The 25570-nt window shown below is 40.3% G+C and overlaps 1 protein-coding gene across 9 annotated transcripts in view; it reads left to right on the top strand.

The window, feature by feature from the left end:
- The first annotated feature begins 218 nt into the window (after positions 1-218).
- Positions 219-25570, top strand: part of LOC124174822 (Down syndrome cell adhesion molecule-like protein Dscam2) — a 114569-nt gene continuing 89217 nt past the window's right edge. For all 9 annotated transcript variants that reach the window (XR_006869009.1, XR_006869010.1, XR_006869011.1 and 6 more), the window contains exon 1: positions 219-568. Coding sequence is in view for 6 of the 9 variants with exons in the window: in XM_046554345.1 (XP_046410301.1) it covers positions 541-568 (28 nt within the window). In the remaining 3 variants the exon portion in view is untranslated. The remainder of the gene's footprint in view (positions 569-25570) is intronic.

The following is a 25570-nucleotide window of genomic DNA, read 5'->3' on the forward strand; positions in this document are numbered from 1 at the left end:
GAATTTGGCAGCAGAGCCCGATCCCTCGACGCATTAAAATTCGAAATGAAATTTCTGCCGGGTAGAACGGATCGAGGGTAGCGCCGGGAACACCGCAGGGGAGGATGGAGTCCGCCTGGTGTTCCTCTTTGTCGCACCTGTCCGTATCTTGGCTGCGCGCTTGCGCGACTAGCCCGAGGCTCCGACGGCACGATCAGTTGTAGTCGGTTGTGCCGGGGGCGAAGACGCGCGCGTGACGATGAGCCCCGTGTGATCGCGACAAGGTCCGGTTCCGGTCACGTTTCGCAAAACATTTCCGGTCCGATAATACGGCGGTATTGAGGAAAGACGACGAAACGACGACGATAAAACAAAAAACAAATAAACAAATAAACAAATAAACAAAAAAAAAAAAAAAAAAGAAACAACAAGAACGAGAAACAGCATCAACGACGCTGAACACGCATAATAATAACAATAATATTAAAAACACTCGCTGAGGCGGGGGCCCAATCTGGATTCAAAAAAGCTCTCCCACCTACCCCTACTCGCGGTCGAGGGATGCTCGCCTGCTGCTTATTAATTGCCGGTGAGTAACTTATTGCATCCTTATTTTTGGCAGGGATGAAAAACTGGAATTACTGTTTGATAGGAGGATCGATATGTCGAATTTTCATGTATACGAGAAAATCTTATACGGAGAATTGAAAATGTGGAAGGTTCAAGTATAGAAAATTGAAAATATTTGAAGGTTAAAACACAGAGAATGGAAAAATCGAGAATCTATATACGATTCTGTATTATCTAGAGATACTTTGACGATTCTAGAATTTGACATTTTGTGTTTGTGATCTTTTTGCTCTTTTGCTGCGCTATACTTTGACTTTCAACATTTTGAAATTCTATAAATCAAGTTTCAGCTTCTTTAAAAATTCAGTACTGTGGTCTTTAGATCTTTTGATATTTAAATATTTTCACCCCGACCCCTTATTGTTATTTCGTGTATTCCGGTTTTCACATTTCGAGCGATATTCAATATTTGATCAGCATTTCCGGTTGTTCGTGCCTTGCGAAGCCACGCTGTGCATTTTTGTGCTTGCGTTTACCGGGGAACTTGTTTTTTCCTCGTTTTCAATTCCATCCTAGATTGACACGCTTACGGTGCTTGGAAAATCGAGTTTAAGCGAAAAATTGGAATACACCTCGTACGTGCTCAACTTGGGCCAAGTTGTTATGGGTTAGGGTGCCGAGTGAAAGTTCGAAAAACGAATCTGACCGAAGACGAAAAGCTTGCGTAGATTCGCGAGATTCTCATACGATATCTTTCGTTACAGACGAAATTGAAACAGTTCGAATAATTTCTGGTCAATTTTTGGAAGGCTGTTTTAATAATCTAGAACAAAAATCTACATCGAACCATCCTGTGTACGATAAATATCTGATGAAAATTTAGTACCTTTTACCTGATTTCTAAGGACAAAAGCGAAGATACATCAAAGTCTGGGTTTGCGGTAGACGGTAGATATGAAACGATACCAGGATCGGTTTTATTTCAGGGTTACTCCCTTATTATTCCTCTCGCCGATCTCGACGGTACTTTAAAATTACTTGGACGTTATTACAGGGTGTCCGGGGGATCAGCTGAAACTCTCACTTTGAAACAATAATAGAAATAAAGACTTAAATCGATTTGGGTCTTTGCTCGAACCACCCCATCATCCCCCCCCCTTCTCCCTTCATCTCTGCCGCTTTCCTCCCCAATTGATATTCTGCTTTGCAAACAGAAACTTGAATATAAATTTGTCCCACTTACGGCGACGCTTCTCTAACTGAAATTATGAATTATCGGAGTTTCAACCGAGAATCCAATTAACAAATCTGGAAAATGTTACACGTACTTGTTTTACAAACGTTATGTTGTGCTCTCTTTGTTTTTTTTCTCATCTCCCGTTTTACCGACATTTACTCACAATTATTCAGAGCAGGCAAAAAAAAGTTTTTACCCTCACTCGCGATCGATTGTACGAAACCTTTGCCATTTTATCTTTTGATGTGAGAAATCGGATTCCACTGTTCGTGATGATGGAAATATTCAAGAACACTCTCGAACAATTTTCAAATAAACTTGAATGATTTTTTAAAGTTTCTAAGCCGTTGATATAAATCAGTATATCAACAGATGGATAGATTCGATATAAAAATTGAATCGGCTGGCTATTTTTCAACCGTCAAGCATTGGTTCAGATTTTTTTTCATTTTACTTTCTTACAGACTTCCGACACAAATTTTCTTGTAATCCTGCACATCTTTGTACAATAATACACGTATTCAAATTATTCACCGTACCAAGAAAAAAAAAAAACAAAAAAGAAAAGTCCCTTCGAAATTGAGTAACTGCGATGAGAGTTACGAAGAAAGTTCCTTTAGCTCTTCGGGTTCCTGAGGGAGGCAGGTATATATCCACACTTTATTTACTCCAAGTTCGTGTTACGTAACACGTCTGTAACTCATTGTTACCATTTCTTGGCAATTCTTATAAAGGTAGAGAACATTTCTGAGGTAAGAATGAAGCAAAGAAAGAAGAAGAAGAAGAAACAAAAAAAAAAAAATAAATAAAGAGGAAAACCAAACAAACAGATGTAAAATAAAAAGAAAGCAAACACCTCCATATAAATCGGCTCAGTCGCTGGGAAATGTCAAACTTTTTACATTTATTCAGGCGTCGCAGATGCCCGGCTCTCCTCGTGATGCATAATTCGAATGTCCACCCAAGAATATCATCCCTCCACGCACTTTACTCACGATGTTGCGATAAGTCACGCGAAAACTCTGGCGAAACTTGCCAAGGTGTATATATATATATATATATATATATAACCCACACACACATACATATAATGCACGTATAATATGCTTTTATAAAAATGAGACTTCTGTTGAATGATTGCGAAGACTGCGAGCGCTAAGAGTGAGATCAATTTTGAGACCAGGAGTTTCCGTTTCTTTCGAAAAAGCTCCGGTTATTACGTCGAACAAATGTCTCAGCGTCGTTTTCACTCTATTCGACGAATTTCGACTCTATTCGTTGATCGTTCGTTACCTTGGGATTATAATATCTGAAACGAGCACCCGGGAAGTAAGTATAGTTATTGTTAGAGTAGGTAGGTAACAGTTTTCATGGAAACGTAATAATAATACCGCGCCGCGAGGTAATACACCGAATTAGTAGTTCCAGACAGCATGAAACAGACCACTGATTTCACAGCGGGGCTCGTAAACAACCTTCAACGCACCGTGAACCGAGGCTTGACGTGGGTGTAGGTGCATTACTCTCTCACACAAACGGCCAAATTTCAATTACACAATTATAAACTTTCCGAGCTTTCCTATCCGCATGCATTCTATTAGAAATGTCAGAATGGTGTATACATTACGGAGCTGCTCGATGTTTCGCGGTCGACTTCTCGAATTAAGTTTCCAATCCACGAGCTATTATTGCCGGCTTCGGTTTCTCGACCTGCTAGTTTTCCTTCTGATAGAAAAAATTTCCACTTAAGGCTTGTTGAGAAAACTGGATAGCAATTTTCACATTGTGGTGAAACAATTTTGCAGAAACACAAACGTGGCGATAGGATCGTTCAAAGGTACGAAAAGTGAAACTGAAGCTCGTCGAGTTTATTCTAATTGAAAAAGTTCCTTTGACCTAGGAAAATTCTTTATAAACGAATTAATTTAATTGTATATAATACATGTGTTCGTTATAAAGAAATTACACGATTATACGATTGCTTCTCCGAAAAATCCGTACAGTCTAGACGATTTTGATTATAAATAGTTCGTTCCATTCACGAGCGTATTTTTTAGAAATCGTTTGAGTCTGATTTTTTTATTGAACTTGTGAGTGATAAATTTAAGACTCAATAACAAGGCATACATTATTCTTATAATCTTATCCATAATCTAACAAACAATTAATAATACGATTTTTAGATCATTTATTAGATCGTTCAATAATTGAAATGAGATACCGTTAATAAAAATTGTACAAGCAGCATAGATTTGTCTTGGCTGAAAGTATGGTAGGATAATATAATTCTTCTGGCGTCGTTAATATTATACCTAAGATGTTTGTAATCATAATTCAATATTTAAATTTTTTTATTTTCGATGTTATAGAAACTTCTTTAGTTTAATGTGACTTGTAGATTATCTTCGGTGCGACTTTTCGTTCCTTAGTTTCATTACGCTTTTGATTGACCTATTTTTGGCCAAACTATGCGTCCATACCCTCGTAAGGATGATCGATGAATCTCTATCAACGCTGGTTTTGAAAATGTCAAATTCGCGCAATTTCCGGTTGGACCTGGGGGGGGTTTAAACGGAACTCGAAAAGCTTTATAGGTACGAGATTACGTGTTGCGCATAAAGTGAGTTGAAAATCGAAGAATCCGTCGTTCGAAGAGAATATCGAGCCGACGTTCAAGGATAGGAAATAATTCACAAAGGTCTCATATTCCTCGGATGAGAAATCGTATGAGTGACACCGTGTTGCCTTAATAAGACGCGTACCGTTGAGCTTCGGGCGGTGGTTCGCACTTTAATGGAATATTTTAATAGCTAAGTAGACCTTTAATTATAACGGCTTTGACCGAGGTTGTAGAGGATAACACGGAGGTTACTGAAAATTAGGTACCTGCAAGAAAACGGAGGCGGTATGCCGCTGTTCTCGCAAACAATCTACACCACTATCGTAAAGAGAGGGCTTTGCTAACAGAATGAAAAAAAAAGAAAAGCTCGATCGATTTTCACGAAATTTTAACAAAAGCTGCTACACGCTCTGTGTAGTGTCATTGATGGTATTACACAAACTTAATTTTCTTCGATACGAGAAGCTGGAAAAAAAGGGAGGGAAATAATTTTCAACGGCATAGAAATGATTGTAGGCAGTTTCACAGCTGGCGCTTTGCAGTTCCGGATCTTCCGCCAGGTGGCGAGACCTCGAAAGCCGTTCCCGCTAACGAATACGCTTGTCGATTATGTGACATACGCGAGAAAGATAAATCATGGAAAAATTGTACGTAACTCCGAATCACGATTTATTGTAACCTCGGTAATCTTGTATATAGAAAGTTCGCGGGATGATTTAGAAATTACATTTGAAAGCTTTAAGGGTAGGGTTAATTTAGATACTTTCAATTTCCATTCAAAAACTAGAGAACTAGAACCAGTCGCTCATTCCGATACCGTCAAGCTACGTGACGAGCCTGTAAATTCTGCATCGGGAGCGGATGTTCGATCGGTTATTCATTACGCCAACGAATCTGTGCGAATGGCAAGAAAAATCTCTGCCTAATTGTAAGAGGGACTCGTTTCCTCGCGGAATCGTGGCGTTAGTCTTTTCGAAATATAGATACTTGAAAGATTTCATCGAACTTACGATGAGGACTTTGAAGAATTCGTGAAATTTCCTAAGATTTCATATTGTAGGAATTTTTGAGATTGTAATGGATTTTTTGATACTCTGTGGGGTTCTATGGATTGCAAAATGTTTGGTTGAAATTTTCAGAAACTTCCTAAGACTTCAGGGAATTTTGATAATATTGATTTCAAGATATTTCTCAAGAATTTATGATATTTCACTCCGGAGTTGAAGAGATTCCACAAATCTCGTGGTGAATATTATAAGGTAACATATTTAAGCTTTCAGAAATAGCAGAAATTATTCAATCAGCAAGACTAGTTTGAGCGATTGATCAAAGTTATGATTTTTCTGAAAATCTTCAAGTATTTTCTTCTTTATAAAAAGAGAAAACGTCTGTATTTAAACTGTAGATATTGGAACTTGTGCCGATACTCATAAGATGGTTTCGAAAAAATCTGATGTGCCTAATTTCGGGGCTGTTGCGATGAAATTTTAATTCCTGAAGAGCGATTAGTCTCTACGTCAAAAAGTAATTTCCGATTCTTTGATACCACGACTTGAGAGTCGATTCAAAGATGATACCAGCCGGCGGAAACATACGCGGAAGAAACGCTGCGGGGTAACCGTTTGAATATTTTAGAGGCCACGGGGGACGGTGGCTGTCACGATAAAACGGAATCGTTTCTCCCTTCCCGCGCGTTTAGAATTGCCGCCGGGCAATATAACGCAGGATTCAAATGTTTTGTTAAAACGTCGCCAAGGGGCGCGTCCCGAAGAAGAAGAAGAAGAAGAAGAAGAAGAAGAAGAAGCCCAAGAAAACCTCAACCTCCGTTCTTCGCCTCTCTTATCTTTCGCCCGAACGCAAACCCTGCCCCCCCCCCCCCCCCCCCTTATTCACCTCGGAATTTTCGGGAACGTTACTTGATATTCTGAGGGGATCTCGTGACACCAAATTGGCCTTTTATCTACCTTCCCCCATGTCATAGGATCACTGACGTTGTCTTGTCTACTACTGACTTAGCGAACAGTGGAACTTGAGGCGAAAACGTGACTGTCAAATACGTCTCATCCGATTTACCAGAAGCGATAAGTGTTTCAAATTTAAAACGTATAAAAACAACAACGATCTATGGTTTTTTTTTCAATTACTTCCGGATATCTTTTTTTTTCTCTGCGAATATCATCTCCAACAATCTTTCATACGTATTGCCGTCGAATTTGACTTCTGCAAATTTTTTTTTTTTTTTTTCTCCATATCATCCTTATCGTAAGTGTTGGAAATTCGGTGACGAGTTTGAGAATTTTTTTCGATACTCGACGATGAAAATATTCATGAGAATACCGTGTCCGTGGTGTGAATGAAAATTAAGCGAGTTGCACAACGATATTTCGCAGTAAATTACACCGCCGTGAGGTATTCGGATAATTTCTGTTCTCGGATTACGACTGTTAACCGTAGAGATTAACCGATTTCCTCTCATAGTAGTAGGTAATACCCTCGAGATTAATTCGAGATTCTGGAAACACGGCGTTTATTGTCTTCGACGAGAGAGATTAACGAACAAGTATGGATGCCTAGGCGTAATGCGAGGAGCGAAGGGGGGAGGAGAAGCGAAGTGAAGAGTTCTCTTTGTCGAATCAGCCTGAAAGCTCGGAACCGTGTCTGGAGCCGTTACGGATAATCATATAATACCAGGACGAAAATGTCATCTGCGTGGTGGAAAATTCAGGAGGTAATCAGCTTTCGACTGATTTAAAAATTTCCATCCCGGCCGCAGCGTTACCCGCATTAATTCTTTCACAATGCGGCAATGCGAAACTTGAAAAACAGAAGAACGCAACTTCGCGTATTTTAAATGTATATAATGCATAGAATCCCGGCTAATATACTTTGCCCAGAAGAAAAAAAAAAATCAGTAGAGTTATTGAAAATTCCGAATGGCAAAAAAAAATAATAAATAAATAAATAAACGAGCCTTCTTATTACTTGCTGAACTTTTGGCCTTTATCCGAAATCGAATAATCTAAATGAATCAAAAAATTATTCGTTCAGTCAGCTATTGAACCGTTTCTCGCGTCTGCCCTGAAATCGTGGTACAAAATTCTCCGGTCAGAAGTTCACGCCGAAGATAATTGAGATAATGAAATACCCTGGAACGTTGAACTTTGAGGGTTTGATGCCTCTTAATATGCACATATCGTAGCGCAGAAGCCTGGTCAGGTTTTAACCGTGAATTTTTGTACCTCAAAAAATTTTGCAAACCTTGCAAACGTTCCAGACTTCCGGTGTACGATTTCATGTTGAGTCGTGGTAACAGCTGTATCTGTACATGTATATGTTTTTCTATTTTTTTTTCTTTTTTTTTGCATTCAATATCGTAGAAATAAAATAACCGTCGAAATTGAAAGAGCTCAAAGTGGGATATATTTTTTTTTTTTCAAAGGGGGAGAGACTGCAATTTATTTTCGAGACTTGTGCACACGGCTGGTCGTTATGTCGTTATACCTATCAAAGAAGCGTATAAGAGTAATAAAATTGGGGACGAAAAATGGGAAAAAACGAAATTCCATGGCGGGTATATCGTGCAATTTTAAACGTGAAATTGGATACCGGGTGACGGTCCTCGCTGCAGCATGCACGCAGTTGCATCCTGCGATACGCCGCGACTCGGTGCAGCGCTGAATATTAAAACATGAAATTAAAATGACCAAAAGTAAAGGAAAATAAAAGAATGAAACTGCACGAAAAAGTTCACCTTTTATGCCGCGTTCCTGTCCGCGTTATATTCCGGAGAATGGTTCGGTCGCCGTTTCGCTCTACGACAGACATCATAAAATTTAACAGGGTTTACATTGCATATCTAAAGATTAACAACGAGTACTGTAATAACCCGAGTTGGTGCAATGACGATGTCTTTTTCTTTTTTTTTTATTTCACCCTGCTTTCCGACTTTGAAATCGACGAAACGGTATCAAATTAAGATAAGAAAAAAAAAGTGTAACGAAAAAGTTTTTTTTTCTTCTAATTTTTTTGAAGATGTAATTTTAAACGATTTGCGATTCTTCTACTTCGAACTTTTGAGCGGTTTCTCGACGAAACTCGCGTTATACTTGGCAATTTTTTGAAAAAGACTTTTTTCGACATCTTTATGGTATTCTTTTTCAAAGTAGCGGGGAAGAATCGCGCTGCATTCGAGTCGCCATCGCACGTGACGCAAGCCTCGGGCCATTTTGAATGTAAAACACCGTCGCAGCGAGTCTGTAGCAGCGTCACAATTCTGCGAACAATAGAGACGCGCCGTGAAATATCTACGTGCAGAGATGTAGAAAACAGGCAGCGTTCCTTCCGATTGTGGAAAATCCTTCGTGCAAACGATTCCGCCCAGTCGATTATTATTCGCGGAAGCCACGTTATGCATGCAATTGGTGAAGCTCAAATTTGAATAGAAATAGCTATTTCATACTCGGCTATTAATTATCCCCGTACCGTATGTATGTATTGCACGTGAAAAAAAAGGCCAACTCGTAACTTCGTTATATGAATAAACTTTACGTTGGGTTCAAAATGAATTCGCGAATTCTGAGACCATGCACATTTCGTGTGCATGTGCGGAATTGTAGGGATGAGGAGGACTGGATTTTTTGGCTCCTATCCAGAAGAGCGCATTTGTGTGACGTTGCAGACGTCGGTAAATCCGTTCTTGATTCAAACCGTCCGCGGATTTGCCCGCAGAAAGATACAGTCGCGTAGGTAACCAGCCCCCTTTTTCCTAAAACCTGCTTCACCTAATATTTGTCAGGGATGCTGCACGAAGTTGGCGAAAAGTCGTCCGGAGGCTCGTCACGTTGAAATATAATCGAGCATTTTTCTCTAGAATGAATTTTCTTTTTTCTCCGGCGTATAGTTACGCACGAGGTCCATCGCTACGTGTTCGACCTTCCACGTTTTATACACAAGGGAGGAAATTCAAGTCCGGGGTGGAAAACGATACGTCTGTAAGATGTATACGTGGGTATAAAGGGGAGGAAATGAGGAGGGGGGCGAGTTTCAACTTTTAAGGTTGTAAAATTAACGGCAATTAGGGAGATGGACCGGGTACGGGCCGGGGGGAACTAGAGTAATCACTTTTCTCCGAGTAATGAGTTTTAGAATCCAGATGGTTATAAAACCGATATGACTTCTGAGTGAGGATAAAGAAAAAAAGGGGGAAAAATATGAGGAGTTAAGAAGAAGAAGAAGAAGAAGAAGAAGTAGAAAGAAGAAAAACCGTTTCCTCAACTTTTTAACGTTCATTATATTCGAGGATCGAGGGTTGGTTGATATATATAGCATCCACCGAGATATTTTCCTTCCTCGTCCTTTTTTTCCTCGCTTTTTCAGACATACCTCATCCTCCCGCTACGGAATTCTTTTTTCATCCCCGATTCCAATCGTATATAGTTTCCTTTCAGATAAATTACCAAATTTTATATCGCTCGATGGAGAAAATCAGGAACTTTTACGAAGATAGCCTTACAAAGACTTCGAAGCCTAACTTGTCTCAATGTTGTGTTCGAGTACCATCTATTTCAATTTGTAAAAAATTTTCAATCTTTAAGAGAAACGAAAACGGTTCGCTATTGATCCAGTTTTTTTTTTCTTTTTTTTTTAAATAAGAAATATAAGATTACACCGTAAGTGGTACGACGGAAGAAATTATCTATCAATCCTGCATTGTTTCGAAGTGTTGATCAAATGAAGCACTTGAAACTGATCAGATATATTTCATCAAGAAACAAAATTCAAACCGGGAAGTCAAAATTCTGATCGGGTCAAATGGTTTGACCATTGCAATCCATTCACGTTCAATTTTGAGAGCGTTTCGACAGTTTTCCGGATAATTTTCCTGAAAAATCAGTTCGCTTGACTACAGAACGTATTACGAGCCTTGTTGAATTGGGGGCGGGTTTGAAATCCCGAATTTGAAAAGTTCCGGAAGTGAAATTTGAAGTAAAAAAATCGAACTCTTACCAAACAGCAAAGTTTCGAATGGTCGGAAACGCGACCTCTCAAAGTTCCGCAACGCAAGATTCCAAAAATTCAAATTCCGATAGCGCAAAATTCCGAATAATAAAGTTTCGATAGATTAGAATTTCGAAACTGAGATATACGCACAGAGCGTAGTTTACTCAACGAGTGGGTGGAAAAATCAGAAAACCCGAAAATCCGAATGACCAGGATTCCGAACGTAAAAATATCGAAAATCCAGAGCAAATAAACATCAAAGTGGTGAAATCTTACCAAGCCAAAAATTAACGCAACTGAAAATCTTCGGTCACTCAGAATTTCGATGTTTTAGATTTAAAAATTTTCTCGTTTTCGATCTTTGAGAACTTTGACTTGTCGGATTCATAACCTAGCTTTTGGCATTTTGCCCTTCCGGAACCTTGACTGTCAGCTTTCGAACCATTCGAAACTTTGACGTTTCGTCGGAGTTTGATTTCTTTACTAAAATTCGAAATTTGGCGCTTTCGAAACTTTTCAAATTCCGTATTTCAACCACCCCTCCCTCAAAGTGACCCGAAACAAAGCAGTCGAAGCGAGACGCAAGTTACGTACGACGTTCGGTTGTCTTCGGGGGTTGTCCCCTGCACCCCGACGGCAGTAATCTTCTCTTGTCTCGATTACATACTCGTCCGTGTCGCAACACCGCCCTCACTCTCCGTCTCTCCCCCTCGTGACTCTCTCGAGCGACTTGAATTCAGCCCCCGGGTTCTTAGAGCCTGAGACCAGGAACGGCCCCCGACTATATACCAGCCCAACCTGACCCTCAACCCAGTTGTAATACAGCCGGGTTCATTTGTACGAAGCCCAGCAGAATCCCTTGCCGAGATGCAAGATTAAATGTACCTTCCCGGCTTCCAGCTTCGCGTGGATGACGGCTATGGAAGCCCTCCTCCTCTTCCGACAGACCTGCCCGCCACTCTTGTCTCGCGATACCCCCACCCCCAACCCACCCCCATCACCCTCTTTCGCACTGCCGGCTAAAAGTTTGAAACAAGGTACCGAGATACTCGTCGCAACCGATGATCCGACTCTCGTCGTCCTAAGAACGACAGTTTATCACCGATGTCTTTGAAAAATTTGTGGAATAGACGTCCTGGTGTAAATCGCAAGTCCAAAAATTTGTCCGGTGTTAAAATAACCACGACGAAAATACGATGTACCAGAGGTTGAGGAGAGGAAACCGATGTCGAGGTTCTCGAATTTTATAAACGCGAAGAAATATGTAAAACTTGTAATTCAAATGAAGATATATCGAGTTTAGTTTTTACTAACGTCGTTCTTCGAATTCCAGAATCGATTCGTTTGCACAATTTTTAAAGAGTGATTGAAACTGGGCAAGCTATCCGAAAGCACGAAATGGTCAACTTGCGGTTGAACATTGAAATTGAGAAAAATTCCATTTTTTACAGTACCTAGAAAAATTAGGTAAAACAGGTATCGTTAAAAAAACTGTTTGAATATTGTTGAAATTACGAAAAACTAGGTACGTCTAACCATTTTGCGCTATTGTCGATCCTTTTTTGGCAATCGCAACGCAAAATCAGATCGTTCGGTTTATTCTAATTTTTTAGTCAAGTAAGGCTTTGACGTCAATTTATCATTGCACAAGCATCAAATTTTCGCAACAGCTGAGAATAGAAAATAGTCAAGGACTGAGCGGTAACCGGAAATAAAAATTTCTTTCAGTACGGTCTGACGAACGAAAGTCGATCATTATCAGAACTCAGAATGAAGCACGATGGATTGAAACTACAAACACGTTGAAATTTTTCTTCCGAATATCACTTCGGTAGTTACTCTGATTTTCTGCGTAAAGTCTCAGTTCCTCCGATTTATCAACGCTTCTCACGATCAAGCTCCAACGGTTCATTGTGCAGGATGCTCGAGACTCGCGTGCGCGATCATGAATGGATTTTGGTGCCGTAAGCTCGGTTGGATATCGCGCTAGATTTACGAGCAAGATACAAAACGTGGGAAAGACAGTAGCGGCTGGTACGTCGGTTATCCTACGCCACTTGGCTCTCGTCTAAACTCGACACCGAGAAATCGGGGAAAGCGAGCGAGATACGCAAATGGAAATCTAAGAGGTACGGTAGCAATCATTAAACTCACATTTGGAGGATCCATATCTCGGAGCGACAAAACTTCCGCCTAGCTACCGAATTGCCTCGCGTACTACAAGACTCACTGATGACGAGAGATTATCGCCCGGCACTACATCCTTCCTCCTCCACCCAAGGCAAATTTCTTTTCCTCGGATAAACCGTTTCTTTTATTCCTTTCTAACGGCCACTCCGCGTATCTCGTTCGAGGATCGCCCGCCGTTTGGCAGCTCTTTAGAGACCAAATTATACTTGTTTTGCTCGATTTCAAGTTCTTCTTTTATCCACCGGCTGTGCCGCGAGAGAAAGGCGATTCAGGAGCTGAAATACCGTCGGGATCATTCGATCGGATGATCGTGGGAGAATAACTCGTACACGGTGGAGGAAAATCGGTGCTTGAATCGTTCACCGCGAATATATATCTTCGACGTCGATGCGAATTGATGGAAGAACAGCTCGAACGTTTTACGGAAAGTCTTACCGAACGTTCCAAATATTAGACGGAAAATCGAGAGGTATGATTTATCGCCTGGTTGGTAAACTCTGCGCGCTTTTTGGAATAAGAGAAACGTAGTCCTTCCGGTCCAGAGAATCTTTCAGCTTCGATTAATTTCTCCGTTTGGTATCACGTTGCGTCGTTCACAGTGACCGTAATTTATCATCGACTATTAGAAACGGGGTAAAGGCGGGGGTCGGGGATTTCGGAAAAAGAGAAAAAAACAAAAAAAAAATGCGAGGAATTCGGCAACCCGGGAAATATACGTCGCATAAACGTGGCGGAAAGCTATCTTGCACAGGCATATATGCGTATGGAATATATGTACATATCTCTGCAAGCAGTCGAGTCCAGAGATCGATGTTCTCTAATATTACCAGTCAGTCACTCGGGCGGCAGAACCTGTCATGCCGTCGAAGGATATTGCAGACATGGAATATCTAAATGTTCGCTCAAGTGTGACGGTTGCGTATCATATATATATATATTATTATATATATATCTGCGAGTCGGCCAGGGGTAGGAATATTCAGTGCGTTTCAATCATTTCGATTGAATAGGTACAGGTATACATATACGCGTGTGTGTTTAAGGAGCGTAGGTATGTCCAAAGGGTATGCCAACGATCCTAAGTGTAAACGCGTATAATGACAAGGTTGAGAAAAGGTGTAAAATTGAGAAAAAAATCTCTATTTTCTTATTTTTATAACGATTTTGAAGGAATTAGGATTGCAAGATTTGAGCATATTTCGTTTCATTACGGTTTACTGAATCTTAAATTGTTCTAAGATTGGGAATTAATGGTTATTCCTTGGCATGAATCGTTACAATAACGTTACTAACTTCAACGTGGTCTGTAATGTCACACTTTCGTTGAATCAGATCAGTTAGTTTCATGGATTACACGATGAGTGAATAACGGTTTGTTTCGTATATCTGAAGAGCGAGAATTTTTTTTTATCTCTACCCTATCCTTGTTTGTTAAGAACCTATGTATTGAAATTGAAGTGTTGTGCATGGCTTGATTCTGCTCGAGTGTTGATCGAAACACTTCAAACGCGTTCGTAAATCGGTCGGGGTAGCTCAAGAATCAATATCATGTGCTTTACTCTGGAGGTTCCGCACAGATTTGATCAGAATTTCCCAAAATTTTGTAGTCGTGTTTTCAAACTATAGCGAAACCAAAGATCATTCCTGGGAAAAAAAATTTGAAACCGATCCTATAAGAAGTGTTTGTAGTTTTGGTCCAGTGATTGGTACGAACTAGATAAACGGAGTCCTAGACAAAGTTCAAAAGCATCGAGCGATGTTTTAATTTCGGTCTTGCAAGGAGGGTATCCCAGATCGATCATTCAGTTTTATTTTTACATTACATTTTTCATTTCTCGTTGTGAGAAAACTGTTCCGGTTGAATTGATTAAAAAATGGTATGTTCTTATGGCTGAAACTGTAAAATCGTCCCTTATACTTTGGAGGGTGGTTTCACCCCCTTAAAGTGTTCAATGGCAGGTAAAAAAAAACATGCCGCTTAATTTTTAGTCTACTATAGCATACTGCAAAAGGAATCAGATCGGCGAGGTCGACCTGGGATGCCTTCCTTGTCAGTCTTATTGCAGATATTGATCAATTATTGAAAAATTACTCTGAAACTTTATCTGAATGAGAGTTATGACGGATGTAGGAAAGGGTTCTCTACCTCCAGGGTATAAAGTACCGATTTCATCATTATCATAGATCAGACAGGGAAACAAAAGTCTCGTTTACGTTTAGGTCCTCAATTCGAAAAATACGGAACCATTTCATGTACGGGAAAGAATAGCCAGGTCGTCAATGGTGAATAAGATGAGAATCACTTCTACTTGTTGTGATGAAAAGTTGTCCTTAATTTTTGAAAAAATTAGTACCCAGTCATGGTACCTAAAGATCCAGGCAAGCAGCAGCGATTTGTAATTTCGGAAAATGGCTCACCTGAAAAAACCGAAACGTTAACGAGACTTTTGTTGTTATTACGAGGGATATATGTCGCAGAACCGCCGGAAACGTGGCTCTTTCTTCAATAAAAAATGAAAATAAAAGGCGAGGGAAACGGCGAGGGTTAATGTCTTCATTTCTTGGAATCCCCGAGCGCCGCGTTTTGCGGCTGGCACTCTCAAGATATGGGGAGGAATGGTGTTCGCTCGAACTGGTTTGCCTTGGGTTGTACAAATCGTTCGCCAGCTCCTCGAACTCGGATGATCGAGTACCTTCCCGTTTCTCCCGGAAAGACCTTCTGATCTATAGGTGTAAGGAAGCACACATACTCCGGTATATATGTTGGTGTAACACGTGGTTCTGTTTCACCCTTCAAGAGGAATTTCGTGGAAGACCATTATGAGTGATGATTAGTAGATAGGCCAAAGGGCTTCGAGACCAACAAAATTTTTTAAACTCATTTGACATTTGAAATGTGTGCAGATAGAATGTGCGGTTTTGGGACTTGGAAAAATTCTGGTGGTCCCAAAATTCTCTGGTCTATCCAGTAATCGTGTCATTGCGTCATAATTACGGTGATTAACAGAGTTCGTGAACGTGGATTTCGGCTTTATACTATGACCGAGAGGAGAAGACTGATGGGATGTGTATTCGTGAAGATTAAAATTAAAAATGGAAAGGAAACTGTCTCCGAAGAGGCCTTCCGTAAAGCGCAACGTCCGTTGGGTTTATACGGTTGAGCAGTGTGTTCACGGCACGACGTTAGCAGGCTTGTCTCGCTTTCTTGCTCCGAGGGGAATTCAACCTGCAGTGAAACTTGGCGGAAACCAACTTGTAATTGGAATTTACCACGTACTTGAATGTGAAGGGGAGGGGGGCAGCCTTAGCTTTTGAATAATATGTGAAGTAGCTGTTGGTGCTCGCCATGCCGATGGTATTTGGCTAATGCAAATGCAGAGAGGCTCCGCCTGCAGCCCCTTGCCCGACGCCTTGTATTATATCTCTGATGTGGTTACCGATTTCCGACAAATTATTCCCGCCTCATAATTCCATCACCTTTTTCCAAATATCGTCGACTCGACAAAATCGCGGTGAAAGTAATTCACAAGGATCGATACTCGGATGCGGAGCGTTGGTTAGAGTCCTTTAACGTTACGGGTCTCCTTTTATCCTCATCCTTTTTAAAACGCACGTCAATTAACAATTTGTCTCACCTCCTCGACGCTGTAACGAAAACGAACGTCTTTGACAAGTTCAAAATAGGCTGGACAAAATTTCGTGAGTATAATTAAAAAAAATTGGGTAAAACCTTTTGAACAACGTTCGAAAATTTGCATAATGCTATCGATAATTGGAATGGTTCTTAGCGAACTTTTATCGTCAACGGGTCTCACCGACTCCAGCGACAGTTTTCACGTTCCTTGCTTTCTCTCCTGTGGCTCCGGGGTCTCTTTTCTCCCAGTCGCAGTGCAATAAAAAGTATGGGTGCGTGAACTCGCCGTGTGCCGTACAGAGACGGAAAGCTCGCTGCCTGGCAGTGTAATGAGAAATATCCCAGGGGAACCGGCATGATACAAACTCGACGTCGCGTCGCTCGCGAAGATACCGCGTCTGTTTCTCTTCATTTTTTCCTTTTCTTTTTTCTCTGCTCTTTATTCTGCTTCTTCCTCTTCGCTTTTCTCCCTTCTCTACTCTTATAGGCCCTTTACGCACACGCTGCTTTTCAATATCGACACTTCTCCAGGCGTGTAAACGTCCTGTGGCATCATTTACTCATCTCAGGTATTTACTTCTCACAATTGACTCGACAATTTATACCTGTACATGTATTGACTTTATTGCAAAATATTCAACGTAGCTCAGTATTGACGTAGCTAAGCTTCCTGCATTCAAATTTACGGTTTCCGGTGTTTTTTCTAATTCAAAATTGCTCGATTCCGTCGCTAAGATAATTTAATTTAATTAATTACAGCTGTTTAGGTCGGAAACGTCAACGTTGACGCGAATTTGAATTTCTCTCTCACATTTATACGTGCCTGTAATCGATAAGTTTTCACATGTATATATAAAACTCTGCGATATGGAAAAACGAGGGAAAGTTTTCACGACACTGTTTCGGGCCCCCACGCGTAACTTTAAAATCGTTTTCATCCAACTTTTTTCCGTTATACACAGGAAAAGAAAAAAAACGTGCTGCAACGTTGGATGCGTATACATGTATAATGTAACATACCTGTACGTATACATGTGTATAAGGTGGCAAGTTTGATACATAATAAATAGGTATGATTTATGTCAGGCTTGCAGGTACAATTTGTTCAGCGTCAGTTTTTGCTAGCTTCGGGAGGGGGATGAATTATAGCTTCGGGGGTTGCTGGCTTTCGCCAATGTTTCTGTTTGCGTTACTATCCTGCAGGTCCTCCTCGTCAAACGTTCTGTCTCCACATATTAGAGCTTTGTGTTCGGCTATTAACGGTCAGCCTGCAAGTTCCCAGTCGCTTTTTCAAAAAAGCTCGCGACAGAAGCTAAAATTTTTTGTGTATTTCGATATTATTTCACGGAATATTCCCTGTCAAATTATTTTACTCATATTTAATTGAGAAATTTTACAAGATTATTCTTCGATTAGGATGACGAGAAAATTCTGTAACTATATTTCTAGTGATTTTAGTTTGCGGACCGTTTACTCAAGGAAACTGTATCAATTTAACAGTCGGTAATATAATTTTTAAAAAAACGAGGCACGCGTTACTATTTTGCGCTATTGTCGATCATTTTTTGGTAATTGCATCGCAAAATCACTTTCTTCGGTTTACTCTACTTTTTCAGTTAAATAAGGCTTTGACGTCAATTTATGCTTGCACAAGCATTAAATATTCGCAACGGTTACAAGAAAATATAGTAACGGTGATCGTAATGAGGAAGAATAGTAACAGAAACTAGATTTTCCGGTAACAGCTAGAAAAATAATTTTTATTTTCGATTGTGGTAAAAAATGAAAATAGTTAAGGACTGAGCGGTAAACGGAATTGAAAATTTCTCTCACAGAGCATTATTAAGTACTGTTAACACGTTGCGTGATTGTTATTAATGAAACACGTATTTAGCAGCCTGGTCGAAACTGCCAATTTTCTAGCTTGCAAAATTCACCCGCTCCAAACTCTCGACCGTATTTCAAGATATGCCTACTTTCTCCTCATCGAAGCAATAGGGCTCGTGTCGTGTTGTCGCGACGTCATTTCCTGCTGACATCGACATTGTGCGAAGTACATTATGTTGTCGCGTAAATTCAACCAACCACCCCCGGAGGCTACGAGGGTGCAGGTCGCGTAGTTCCTGTCTCGCTGAGAACCGAGAACCGAGATACGGGGCCAATTGTTCTCCAAGATCTCATTGTCCGTCCTTGTTTTATCTTCAATCATTTCAGGCGGTTGAATTTCGTGAAAAAAAAAAAAATCTCTAATATGTCAGCGAAATTCACCTCCCAAGATTGAAATTTCTCTCGAATCTTTGGTAACCAAAGTGAAGTGAAATTTTTTCTCGAAACAAGGACCGAGGTTTTGAAATTCGTTTCATTACCGTCTCCGTTTTTTAACTTTGCCTGATTTAATTTATTCCTTTTTTGGTTACTCGGCTGTACAAGAGTGAGTTAAATTTCGGATAAACGGTTGCCCGTAGTCCAGAGACTTGTCGGCACGCGATGCCAAGTGTTCACGTGTGAAAAGCACAAGTGGAAGAGCCGGAAGCTCGAGTGGATGAAGTCTCGACATGCAGTCGCAGGTCCCGTTCAGGTTTTCTCAGGAACTGCTACCGTCGCTCTCTCCGTACAAAAACGTAGTTTCAAACGTCCCTTTAATTTCCCATTCCTCGCGCGGATCATTCTTTCCATAAGAGAGTAAGGTTGATTTTTGGATAAATCATTATTTCGCAACTGTAGGATCGTCTCGAATCGAGTAATCTATTTTTAAAACATAAAGTGTATTCAAATTCCGGGAATTAAGCTCGTTTAACGTCTTTCTAAACTTTTAAAACAATGATTTTAGCCTCCATATTTGGCTACATTCACGTTACTAACTTCAATCTGGTATTAACATCTCGCTCTTATCCCCATCAAAATCGGACTCGAGGCCAAAGTTTTTGGATAAACTGAACTTGCAGGTGTCAGCTCAGGGGGACCCAGACACTAAACTGTGTACCGATCGCGTCACAGGGCGAGTAAGTCAGTTATAGTTATTAACGTCGCAGGCCAATCAATGTCCTCTTGATCATTATGGCCGGGACATTCGGTGGAGGGTGGCTGCAACTTCGTGGAGATCGGGTTCGAGGCACGTAATCAATGCCGCCGGGAGCCACGATTATCTTACAGTATATCGACACCTGATACGTCGGTTTCGATTTACCCTCCTCCAGAAACGTGGCTGAATATCTAAGGCCGTAACTACTGGGCGTTCTACGTACGAAGAGAATTCGGTTTTTGCGTTAAGGTTGCAAGAATCTGGTATACGTGCGGTGTTGGTCACGCGTGAGGCTGCGAGGACTTTCAATCTTTCGGTATTCGTCTTGCAAATAACGCCAATTATGGGAGTGACGACTCAAAATTAATGAGGAGCCATTGATATAGAGTTTTTTTTTTTCTTTTTTTTTTGCCATTTCTTCGAACCCTGCTGGGAAAGTACATTGAATCTCCTAACACCAATTATAACGTTGAACGAGATCAGTAATGACTGACGACTCAAAGTTAATGGGATTAACATTCATTTTCAACACATGACGCCTCAAAAAAGATTTCAAATAAACTTAATCTGTGTAACCATTTATATGATTATAATATTAGCACCGTTATTGTAAAAATTTTGTAACAAGGAAAATGTCCAATTTTTATAAAAACAATCAGGGTGCAATACCCGTAATCAAATTTCATCGTTTTTATAGAGCGTAAGGATAAAAAAACGATAAGATTCAATCACTTTTTCTTCCTCTGCTGCATGTATAGTGTTACAAAGGGTGAAATCACTCTTTTATACTCATCATTCTGATCTGGTAGTCAACGTATAAGATAAAAGACGTATTTAAAAATCTTCGATTGTTTAAATTGAATTAATTAAGTTGCTGCGTCACGCCATATTATTGTAAAAACAATCCTGTTACAGACTTCAATTCAGATTGTGTTGAATTAATTCAGTCAACAGAAGTATTTTTCATTTAGTTCCTGCAGCTTATAAATTTTTCTAATAACCAGATATTCGTTACGCCGCATTTAATTGATCGAAGACATTATTTTTATTTATTTATTTATTTTTTTTTTTGATTCAACGATTTTTTTCTTTCAGTGTATAATATATCAGTTCCCGCTGCGATTTGAGAGCTGAAATAAATTAGTGGAAATTTAACGAGCCTCCGCGCTACGTAGCGGCTCGGCGAGATGTTACTTTATTCCGTTTTTCAACGATATTTATTATTTATGGCTTTTACGAAGCGCTACTGGGATTCGCTAGAAGCGCCTGGCGAGGACGTTAATTATTGGCTCATTCAAGTTTACTGTTTCTTCTTGATAAATACGGCTAATTTTGAAACGTCAAGTGATTATTCGTACGTGTTTTTAAAGTGAAGAATCGTCGATTAATTTTCTTTCGACATTTCAATGGTTTCGTGCCGAATCAGGCGTCGAAGTCTTTGGATCATCGATTTATGAATGACGGATTTTGAGCCCGAAATCATGCCTTGAATTTATCCGTGATAATTTAACACTTGCGATTTCTATACAACGTGAATATACCAGCCTCACGTTTCTATAATTTCTGCAGCAGCGTGTCCTCCATCATCAGAATTACTCCATTATCATTAGGATGAATTGACTAATTATACAATGAGCCCTTTTCCGAAGCACATTGTCTACGCATTTCTCTAAACGACACAAGTCGTGTACATTAATTAGGTATAATAATCTGCTCGTGGCAACGTCGCGCGATCAATCAAAGTCCAAACGTTATCGCATGAAAATCTTCAGTGATAGTGATATGAACCGAGGGGTTGCCAAAAGTTTCGCTTTTCTATGAAGTTGAATTTAATTTTGTCGAAGTGATGAAAGGCGATCAAAAAAAGACAGAAACAAAAAGCAAACACTTCACAAATTAAAAAAATCTGCAAATGAAGCAGTAAATTTTTGAGTTTATAACAGTGAAGTGCGTTTTTTTTTTGTGATCATATTTCCCGCAAATGAATATTTCAATTTTACCGGTTTTCTCTCTTTCCCATCCATTTTCAACTACATCCCACTATCTTATTATACATTTTCAATAATATTACAGTTTTCAAACTGATATATCACACTTACGCGTAAAAGGAAAACACCAAACACTTTTAGTTCAATAATGTGGCCAGAGTCGAGTCGGAAATAAAATCCTTTGCGTAGAACAGGATTAAAAGTCGATTATTCCCTTGTGACGTAATGTACCATTGAATAAACAGGCGAGCAGTAACGAGTGTATCGATAATCGGACACCCTTTAAGAAAGTCTAACTCAAACGCGTCAGAAACATGTGTAACACTTTGAGCCGGATACGTTACGCGGTAAAATGGTGCAAGCTCTCTTGGAGCTTCCGTCCTCCGGCCCCATAACCCTACCGTAAAACTCATCTGCGCATAGAACCGGCCACTGTATCCATGCACCTACAGCCACGCCTGCTCGGATACACGGCTTGCTATCGGATACATAATACCTCTTGTGCGCTCGATGGGGCAGATATACGGAAAATGGGTTCAGCCGCAGTGGACCGGTACAGGATATGCAGCTTTTACGCTCAGAGTATAACGACGAATCGTCGTAAGCTCGGGGTTTTGACACAGAGGATGAATTTTTACTCGTACATCAAAAAACGTCACGATTCGTGTCGGGGAAATACGTGGAAAGACGGTGAGTTGGCTTTTTATTCTGTTAAATGACACGTGAGTCGAACCTTTATTTTCGGAAGCTTGCAACTTTTTATCGAAGAAAATATAACCAGTGACGTTTTTTTACACATCTTGCTTTTTCTACCCATGGTATTGATTTTCTTCGATAATTGTAGTGGTTCGAACTTTGTAGACAATGGTTTATTTTTCAGCCACAAATTTCATATACACCCGGTTGAGATGAAATTCAAATCTACGTTGCTTTGGCAGTTTTTGAGGAAAACAAAAGTGGCACTGTGATTCTCTCCACAGATTCGCACAAATATTCGCAATAATCAAGAGAGAAATGTAGATAGAGACTTTAGTTTTATTTTATTTTCTTCTCCAAACTTTGTCTAAGCTACTTATACTTATCATTTTCCAGAGATTTCCTGTCCGATAATATTCGAGTTGTGCTCGTTGAAAAATCTTACCGGAAAATAATTGCAGTAACAGTCATATGAAGTGAATTGGATTTTCAAAATGTTTCACTTTGACGATCGGAGGAATTTTGGTGCCTTCTATGACTTTTTTCTGCGCCTTCAATCCGCGTCGTTAAATCAATCATTCGATCAGCTGACAAGTACGCATTAATATACGGAATTTTGAAACGAAAAACAAACTTTGTAACTTTCACTACGTTAAAGCGGAGAACCGTTTATACGCATCGCAGCGTTGCGTATAACCCAATGATGACTTTTCTTTTTCTCCCCATTTTTTTTCTCTCTCTCTCCCCTCGTTTGTTCGTACGGAAAAACAAACTCGAGAAATCGGAACTGACGGAGTGACATTTTTTTCACGAGTGCTAATTTCAACTTCAACTTCAAGCTCAGAATAAATATAAATCTACCGAGTTTAGAGCTTTTTTTTATGTATAACTTCAAACCCTAATTGCTCGAACTAAAAAAAAAAGGAGGAAAAAAATTACTCGGGAGGTCTGAAAGTGTTGAGTAGTTTTTACCACACATCCAATTATGAATTTTTTTTGTTTTTTTTTTTTGTTTACTCTTATAACTGTAATCTTTGCAAGCTTCGTTCTATTAATTTTTAATAGGCGTAACTCGAACAAACATTAACCAAATCACGATACAGATTATCTTATGACTTATGATGCTCTGGGATGTTGGCTTTTCAGATTAACGAACAAAATGTTTCGTCACAAAACTAACAAAGTAAAGGGGGCGGGGCTGAAGTTGCGAATTTTAAAAGGTTTGGAATTGACGCTTTCGGAACTTTGCAATTTCGGAATTTCAACCCCGCCTCAAGTAAAGGCACGTATTGCCAGAGTAGAGACATTGACAAGGATGGGAACAGTGGTTAAAGTTTCGCGTAGGTTCCATCGAGAGTATCAGCCCAGATCTTATCTCTCGTTTTAAACTGGCTAGTATAACGCAGTCTAACCGCACTAACCAATCCCAGAAGTTTGAGCGAACCGTGGTTCTTACTTACAGAGCGGATGATTGGCTAATGGGTTTTAGCCAAGATTGAAGTTTCTCTGTACGGAGAGAGAGGGAGAGAGAGAGGGGAGTATTTTGAACCGTTGAAGCAGTTAAGAACAAGGATAAAATAAGAACGTAAAGTAAAGTGGAGTATCTCGCTTGTACGAGGACCAGGTTAATACGCGTTGCGCTACTGAAACTCAAATGATAGAATTCAACGTGACTTGCAACAAATTCACATCTCCATTAGGGAACTCGTTTGGCATATTTATGGTGGTGGAAAAATGAAAATAAAAAATCCGTATTTGCCATGGGTACTTTAGGAAAAAACACGCACCCCATTAACATGTTTGCGTCGCTACATGGACCGATTTTTCACGCATCATATTAAAACGTTTCAGTTGTAGCAACTGCGATGACTTTTCACGAAACATTCTTTACGTAACGAAGAACATAGAGCTATCGAGGTGAGCCGTTCTCTGCTCTTCTCATCTGGTTCCTTTTTCCTAGCGTTTCTTTTTCGCTGCAGGGTACCTGGACAGGCAGGCGCACACAGATACGTGTATGAAGTTCCCTGAGCAACCCGCTGCAGCCTGAAATGTTCGTGCAGCATGGCCAGCAGAGAGAAAATGGGTCGTAGGTATTTAGAAAAAGTGGTAGAAGCGCAGGGAGGGGGAGAAGAAGGGTAGCCTAGCCGAGAAGCTCTCCCTTTGATGTTGGCTCGCGTTTATCGGCGTTACAGACATTCCAAAATGGCGGATACCTACCGCCGCGACGCTCCGGGCATCGCCGCGTGATAAATAGTCACCTAACTTCAGGATGCAAATCATCCTCCCTGGCTCAAGTGCCACTCACCGAGTCTACCTTTACCTCTGGCCCTTTGTGGCTGACTACTTTTTTTTCTTCACTCTATTTTTCGCCGTCCAGATGTAGGACTCGGATGGGCGGGGGGTTGAAATTCCCTGCTAGGAAAGTTACGAAAGCGCCAAATTTCGAGTTATTGTGGCGAAACTTGAAGTAGAGACAATAAACTCTGACGAAACATCGAGGTTTGGAAAGTGCCAAAATGAGAAAATTTTTTAATCCGATGTATCGAAACGCCGATGATCGACGATTTTTAGGTCCGTGAATTTTTGGCAAGGTGAAATTTCATCACTTTGATGTTTCTTCGATGTCAGTTTGTGTTTCGATATTTTTATCTCGGAATTATGGTCATTCCGATTTTCCGTTCTTAGATTTTTTTACACGTAATCGTTGAGTAAACTACGCTGTGTGAGTACATATTAATTTTCGGAATTCCGCTCTATCGAAACTCGAACTTTCGAACTCTTGCATTTTGGAATTTTGAGCCGTCGGCTTTCCGACCATTCGAAACTTTGTTGTTTCTTCAAAGTTTGATTACTTCACTTCAAGTTTCGCCACCAAATAATTCGGAATTAGGCGCTTACGGAACTTTTTAAATTCGAAACTTCAACCCTGCTCCGACTCCAATTCTGGGTGAACCAAATTTGGCGGACAGTGAGTTGTCCAAAACATGAGAAGAGAGTGAATACGAGTTCCTGGGGTGAAGGGGTCGCGGAGCCGGGGGGTAAAAGAGCCTTTTAAATCCTCCGCGGGTTGTTTACGATCTCAAGACAGCTTCGGCCGGCTCGTAAAACGGCTGTCGAGAGTCCCGAACAAGCTGAGCAATTGTTAAATGATCGAGGAGAATTCGCGGAAAATCGTTCGGCTTGTAACTTTTCAACTTTTCACCCTCTTGCCCCTCGAGCAAATAACTTCTTCTCGACTTCGATGTGATTTACAAAGACTCACGTGCGGAAGTATGTCGGATTTGATAAACAGCCGACAGCGTCAATTTTCCTTCGTCTTATATCTCGTTTCATGGATCATTTCATACAGTAATGGTTAGACGGATAACGTTTCGTGCATAATTTTCCACCCCCTGGTTTTTTTCCTTTCCTCAAATTATCACACAAAGATGCGACGTATAAACACGCACTTCGTCGAGAAAATCCCTGATCATTTTCCAAGCCAATTTTTGTCGCAGACTTGATCACATTTTTGATTATTCCACTCGGTGTTGGGGTGAAAGTCACACGGCATCAGCGAAATTTGATAGGTTTGTGCATCAACGTTCCAGACATCAGCCAATAGAATATGTGGACTGTTTTGAGACGGGATGAA

This window comes from Neodiprion fabricii, chromosome 2 (genome assembly GCF_021155785.1).
Source record: "Neodiprion fabricii isolate iyNeoFabr1 chromosome 2, iyNeoFabr1.1, whole genome shotgun sequence".
Classification (NCBI taxonomy): Eukaryota; Metazoa; Arthropoda; class Insecta; order Hymenoptera; family Diprionidae; genus Neodiprion; species Neodiprion fabricii.